Genomic DNA, 7321 nt, shown 5'->3' on the forward strand with positions numbered 1-7321 from the left:
GAGAGGGGTGATTAGAGAAAGGGGACAGTAGGGGAAAGGTGAGAGGGGAGGGTGGAAGGGAGGGTAAAGAGAGAGAGAGAGGGGAGTGGAGAGATGGAGGGGAGAGCGATGGGGAGTGTGGTGAACTACCTATACCTGTCTGGACACGCCCCCTTGCTGACTGCTCATGTGGCCCCTCCCACTGTCCGTGGCTCCTCCCACAGACCCCGGTATAAAGGCGATTGAGGCCTGAGCCCAGCCCTCATTCTCCAGGATGTAGTATGGTGGTCAACTACTGCTTGTTCTTTCTTCCAGTCTAAAAGCCGATATCTCGCCTTCGCGTCTCAGAGAGAGTTATTGATGGTGCATCAGGGAGGGAAGGACATGGAGACAGGGAAGAGTGGCGGAGGGTGAAAGAGAGTGATGGGGTGGGGTAAAGTGTTAAAGGTGAGGGGGGACAAGAGGATGGTGGGGAGGAAGAGGTAGCACAGAAGAGGAAGGGAGAGGAGGGGAGGGGGAAGGGTGAAAGGGAGGGAGGAAGGGGGAAGGGGAGGGAGATGTCGGGAGGAAGAGAGGGAGTGGTGTAGAGGAAACTGAAGTGTGAAGAGACAAGTAGAGGTGCAGACAGTGGGGGGAGAGTGGTGGGGAGGGGTGAGGGGAGATGATGAGAGTAGGTGGGAGAGGAGGGTAGAAGGTAGAGGTGGAGGAGAATGGAGACGGGATTGGGAAAGATGGGGTAGAGGGAAAGAAAGAGGAGAGGTGGAATGGGGAGGGTGAGAGGAGGTAATGGGGAGAGAAAGGGAGGGAGGTGTGAGTGGGGTGTATGGAGAGTGGTGCGAGGAAGTTGTAGGGAGGGGGAAGGAGGGGAGAGAGGGAGGGGGAGAATGGGGTGGGAGAGAGTGGAGTGCAAAGAGATGGGGTACAGATGTGAGTGGATAGAGGGTGCAGAGAGAGGGACAGGAAGAAGGGGAGAGGAGGAAGGAGAGGAGAGAGGAGAAGGTAGGGAGAGGGATATGGAGAGGATGTGAGGGAAGGAGGTGGGGAGGGATGAGGGAAGACAGGAAGAGGAGAGTGGAAATTGGTGAGGAGAGTGGTAGAACAGGAGGGGAGAGAGGAGGAGTGGGTGGGGGTGGGGAACAGGAAAGAGACGGAGAGGTACATATAGAGACAGGGAAATGATGGGGAAAGGTGTGGAGAGAGGGGCATACAGTTGGTGGGAGTGGTGGGGAGAGGGTAGTGGGAAAGAGGGAGAAGGGGGTGAGAGGGGCATCCAGGGAGAGTGTAGAGTAGATATGTGTGAAGGGAGAGGGGCAGGCGTGAAGAGGTGCGGATATGGGGAGTGAGGGAGAGAGGTGGAGGAATATGGCTGGGGAACATGAAAGAGACGGGGAGAGTGGAGAGGGGAGAGAGAGGGGGGAGAGAGGGAAAGGCAGAGAAGGGGGGCAGAGTGGGGAGTGGTGGAAAGGTTGTGGAGGTGTGGAGATGGGGAGTGAGGAGGAGAGGTGGAGGAGTCGGTCCGAGGAACATGGAAGAGGCAGCGGAGAGTGGGGAGGGGTGAGGGAGGTGATGGGGAGTTAGTGAAGGAGGAAGAGTGTTTGGGAGGGTGGAGGGAGGGGATGAAAGTGGGAGATGGAGGGCTAGAGTGGGGGAAGAGCTGGTCATTAGGTATCATGTGAACTGTGTGGTCAATGTACCATTTAGAGTGCTATTTGTGTGATAACTGAGTTGACTTTGAGTGTTATAACAATATGCTATTAGCATGTGCAGTGTATCATACAGAGAGGTGGATTATGATTTTGTACTAAGTATATGTAATGCATAGTATGCATTGTATAACATGCATACTAGATCTATATTACTACATGGATAAATAATTTACTCTTCATTAGTTGCATTTAATCGTCCACGGCTGCTTTGCAGTGAGAACACTTCTTTACGGGTGAATCAAAATGAAAGAGTGGTGGCAGGTGATTCTAACTCTACTTGGCACTGCAGCCAAGCTGATCTTATCTAAGACTGATACCTGGACTTTAATTTTCCAGCAGACACCAATGACAATAACCCGAGGTAGTAGAGCTTGTTTTCCATTTTCACAGCGAATAATTACTGACGTCTGTAATAATGCCCTAGTACTGAATTAGCTCAGCCAAAATCAGTGTTCTTGTCATTTATCTGAGGAGGAGGATGTTTGAATTTTTTAAATGTGGACATGGAAATTTCAGAACAGACATGAACTAAGCACTGACTTCCTATGAAATGTATTTAAAGTGTACCAGCAGCCATGATAAATACCATCATAGACGTACCATGAAGAACATTCTGACAGGCTGCATCACTGTCTGGTATGGGGGGGGTGGGCTACTGCACAGGACTGAAAGAAGCTGCAGAGGGTTGTAAATTTAATCAGCTCCATCTTGGGTACTAGCCTACGAAGTACCCAGGACATCTTCAAGGAGCGGTGTCTCAGAAAGGCAGTGTCCATTATTAAGGACCCCCAGCACTCAGGGCAAGTCATTTTCTCATTGGTACCATTAGGCAGGAGGTACAGAAGCCTGAAGATACACACTCAATGATTCAGGAACAGCTTTTCCTCCTACGCCATTCCATTCCTAAATGGACATTGAACCCATGAACACTACCTCACTTTTTAATATATATCATTTATGTTTTTGCACAATTTTTAATCTATTCAATATACATATACTGTAATTGATTTACTTAATTATTTATTTTTACTTTTTTTTTAACTGCTGTATTATGCTGCCGCTAAGTTACCAAACATCATGACACATGCCAGTGATAACAAACCTGATCTGATTGTTAAATAAAAATGTTCATTTTATAGTGAGGACAACATTCTTTAAGTCTGCTGGTAACAACTTTCCATAGAATAACCGGAGAAAAGTGAGGCATTCAAGGGCAAGTGCTTGTTCACTCGGACTATTAAAAGATAGATACAGCACCTTTATAGGCAGATTGATCTGAATTTCTGCTTTAAGGCCATCGTGATTTTCATACATGGTTGCTAAAGGAAATGCAGCACTGATGCGACTAACTTTAATTTAATAGTAGAACAGAGAACCATACAGCACAGTATTGGCTCTTTGGCCCACAATGTTGAGCAAGCAATATAAACCTACTCCGCAATCTGTCTAACCCCTCCCTCCCACACATAACCCTCCAATTTTCTCACATCCAAAGGTTCAAGGGTTAATTTTATTGTCAGAGAATGCATGTACAATGCAAATCTGATACTTGTCTACTCCAGATAACTGTTAAGTACAGAAAAACCATGTGAGCTGGTGAAAGAAAAGACATTAACTACCCCCCCACATGAAAAAGAAAAAGAAACAAAACTCGCAGACCCCAATATCATCTCTCCCCAGCAGCAAAGAACAACCACAATAATGATCACCAACCCCCTACACATAACAATCCCGACCCCCTCACTCGCAGAAAACAGTGACAGTTCCTATCTAAGAGTCTTGTACACCCCTACTGCATCTGCCTCTACTAGTGTCACTGACAGAGCATTACAGGAACCATGACTCTCTAAAACAGCCTGCTTCTGACATGTCCTGTAAGCGTTCCTCCACTCACCTTGAACTGACGTCGTCTATTAGCCTTTGCCACTCTTGGAAAAAGGTGCTGCCTGTCCACTGTATCTATGCCTCTCATACTCTTAAACACCTCTATCAAGTCATATCTCATCCTCATTAGCACCAAAGAAAAAGTCCTAACTCGCTCCAACTTTTCTCATAAAATATGTCCTCTAATCCAGGAAGGATCCTGGTAAATCTCCTCAGCACCTTCTCTAAACATTCCACATTCTTACTATAATGGGACAACTAGAACTGAGTGTGGTCTAACTAGTGTTTTATAAAGCTGCAACATTACATAATGTCTCTTGAACTCAATCCCCTGATTAATAAAGACCAGCACACCATAAGTATTCTTAATCACCCTATTTAATTTGTGTGACAATTTTATGGGATCTATGGACTTGGATTATGAATATTATCATGAAATATTATGTATTTTGTCATTAACCTTGTATTTCACCTTCAAGTTTGATTTTCCAAAGTTTATAAAGTCAAACCTTTCCAGTTTGAACTCCATCTGCCACTTCTTCATCTTACTCTGTATCCTCTCTTTAACCCACTGTAATCTTTGACAATCTTCTACACTACCCACAACACATCCAACCTTTGTGTCATCCACTAACTTACTAACCCACCCTTCTATTTTTCCATCCAAGCCATTTATAAAAATCACAAAGAGCAGGGATTCTAGAACAGATCCCCACAGACCACTACGAGTCACTGACCCCCAAGCAGAATGCGCACCGTATAATACCTTTATCACCTTTTGTGAGCAAGTCAATTCCAAATCCACATAGCCAAGGTCAATGCATCCAATGCTTCATGATCTTCTCAATGAGCCCACTGTGGAGAAACTTGTCAAAGGCCTTAATAAAATACATTTACACCACACTCACTGCTCTACCTTCAAATGGTTTTGTTACCTCTTCAAAAAGTTATTAGGCACATGAAGCACGATCTGCCATTCACAAAGCCATGCTAGTTATCCCTAATAATAATGCTTCTTCAAATGCACATAAATTCTGTCCTTGAGAATCTTCTCCAATATCAGAACCCTAGGACCATCCAGCACAGAAACAGGCCTTTTGGACCATTTATTCCATGTTGAACCATTAACCTGCCTAGTCCCATTAACCTGCACTTAGACCATAGCCTTCCATGCTCCTCCCATCCATGAACCTATCCAAATTTCTCTTAAATGACCTGCATCCCCAGCTTGCACAGGCAGCCTATTCCACACTCTCACCATCCTCTATATGAAGAGGTTCCCCCTCGTTTCCCTTAAACATTTCACCTTTCACCCTTAACCCATGATGTCTAGTTTTCATATGTTTGATAGAGTGTTTTGTGGTTCTGGGCCTGAACTCGCTGGAGTTTAGAGGAACGAGGGAGGTTCTCTTTGAAACCTATAAAATATTTTAAAGCCTAGACAGAGTGGATGTGGAGAGGATGCGTCCTATAATGAGGGTGTCTAGGACTAGAGGGCACAATTGAGGGAGGTCCATTTAAAACAAAGATGAGGAAAAATTTCTTCAGCCAGAGGGTGGTGAATCTGTATAACTCATTGCCACAGACCAAGTCATAGGGTATATTTAAGGTGGAGTTTGATTAATTGGGGCATCAAAGGTTACGGGGAAAAGGCAGGAGAATAGGGTTGAGAGGGATAATACATCAGCCATGATGGAATAGCAAAGCAGACTCAAAGGGCCAAATGGCCTCATTCTACTCCCATGTCTTATGGTTTTATGAAATCCACACTGAAGCAGGAGCTCTCCAAAGCTCCCATATTTTGCATGGTTTATTTTATTCTAATAAAACAACAAATAAACGATCCCAGTCCAAAAATTTAATCCATTTCTATATGCATGATTGTGAATGAGAGATTGTTGTCAGTTTAAAATAATTATATTTGACATCGTGACCAAGCTGAACTTCTCTATGTCTGACCGTTGAACTTCAATTTTCCAGCAATAATCACTGAAAACACCCAGATGATAAATCTCCCCCTTCCACATTCAGGTAAATACAATTTCTTTGATGTGATTCTAGTGGCCCATCTAAAGGTACTTTTCAGGTCACATGTCAGTGAATGTGGTCTGCCCCATGCAGGCTATGCACGAGGCAGCCTCATCTTGTGAGGGTATTAATCACTATAGTTAGAAATCAAAGGGCCTAATCCCTGTTTGAAGAATGACTCTTGAAGTCTTTCTCAGTAATATGATATGCACAAAATTCCAATGTAATATCTATGCATGCCAACTTGGATATTGACATCAATTACCTACTTATAAAATGTGGGCAATGTCAACAATATTATAGTCTTTGCTGACTATAAAACCCACCTGTGGTACAGAAACTGTTTATTTCACTCTGGTGCCATTATTTAAGACTCTCTTCTGGTGGTACCAAATTCAGATTCAGATTTATCGAAACATACAGTGAACCGCGACATTTGTGTTAATAGCCAACACACCAAGGATGTATTGACAACATCCGATAAATGTCGCCACACATTCTGGTGCCAACATAGCATGCCCACAATGTTCAACAGTACATTGTGGTCATCTCCAATGCTAAAGTCTTATCAATGACCTTGCATAGCATTTCCAATTTCAGACCTAATTAATTGGTTATGACCATTGCACTTGATATTTACAAAAGGTATAGACAAATTTCTTTTTCATTTTAACAGGGAGAAGAAAACAACTTCGAATGGTTAAAGATCCAATTTATCAGAATACATCCCACATGAAAAGATACCAACATTCTGGTTAAATCTATGAGTCAATAAATTTTAAAGTAATAAATTTAAATCAGTTATGTAAGTTTTCAAATACATGAAGTTGGGGAGAGAAACACAGTTAACCTTTCAGTTCAATGACCTTTGATCATAACCTTTTCTCTCTTGTCACGAAAGGTCATTGATCTCTCTACCAATGCTGCCTAATTGCTTAGTACATGAAGTACTTTCCTTTATTTCAGATCTCCAGTTTCTGCTATATTTTCAATTACAATATTATTTTGATAGTCTTATCATTTAGCATTCAGTATTATCATAAGAATTTGTGAATAAAACATGTAAGAATTGTTTTATGTGATAAATGTTGGATCTGTTTACTTTCTGATCCTTGGGGTTCTTCTGGGAGTCAAAAATCACAAGCAGTCGTAATTCTAATGATTGTTTATTTTAGTGTACAAAAAAGATGCATATACTAAGTGAAATAAATAAAGAGCTGAAAAACGATACAAAGACGTGAATGAATGCAGCCACAGAAGAAATAAAGATGGTGCCTCTGAAAAATCCATCACTTTTATAGAGAAGATAAGAAATTCCTTAGATAGAAATAAACCAGTTAATGGACAACATAATTCAAACAATTACATCACATGGGTAAATGCTAATACTTAGCCAATGGAAAATGAGAAAGGTGATAAAACATTAGTTTAATTGCTACAAAACACAAAAATACAACTGCAGATGCTGTGGATGAAAGAATACGTACACAACACTGGAAGAACTCAGCAGGTCAGGCAGCATCCGTGAGAAAAGAGTAGCCAACGTTTCGGGCCGAGACCCTTCATCAGGAATGGGGGGGGAAGAGAGGGCCGAAGCCCAGCCTAGTTGCTATACCGCTTTCTACCAGTGAGTGGGAATGAAACACCATATATTGTGAAAAATACATGAGTTTCCTAAAAAGTACTAATCTTTTAAAAAGTATTATTTGAAAAAAACACTGATT

At 42.6% G+C, this 7321-nt stretch overlaps 1 protein-coding gene across 1 annotated transcript in view; it reads left to right on the forward strand.

Moving 5' to 3' along the window:
• LOC140727308 (cell surface glycoprotein CD200 receptor 1-B-like) overlaps positions 1 to 6527 on the forward strand; it is a 48932-nt gene extending 42405 nt beyond the window's left edge. Inside the window, exons 6-7 of the mRNA XM_073044570.1 lie at positions 5550 to 5600; positions 6274 to 6527. Of these exons, the coding sequence (XP_072900671.1) occupies positions 5550 to 5600; positions 6274 to 6356 (134 nt within the window). The 3' untranslated portion in view covers positions 6357 to 6527. The remainder of the gene's footprint in view (positions 1 to 5549; positions 5601 to 6273) is intronic.
• The last annotated feature ends 794 nt before the right edge of the window (positions 6528 to 7321 follow it).

This window comes from Hemitrygon akajei, chromosome 5 (assembly GCF_048418815.1).
Source record: "Hemitrygon akajei chromosome 5, sHemAka1.3, whole genome shotgun sequence".
NCBI classification, from domain to species: Eukaryota; Metazoa; Chordata; class Chondrichthyes; order Myliobatiformes; family Dasyatidae; genus Hemitrygon; species Hemitrygon akajei.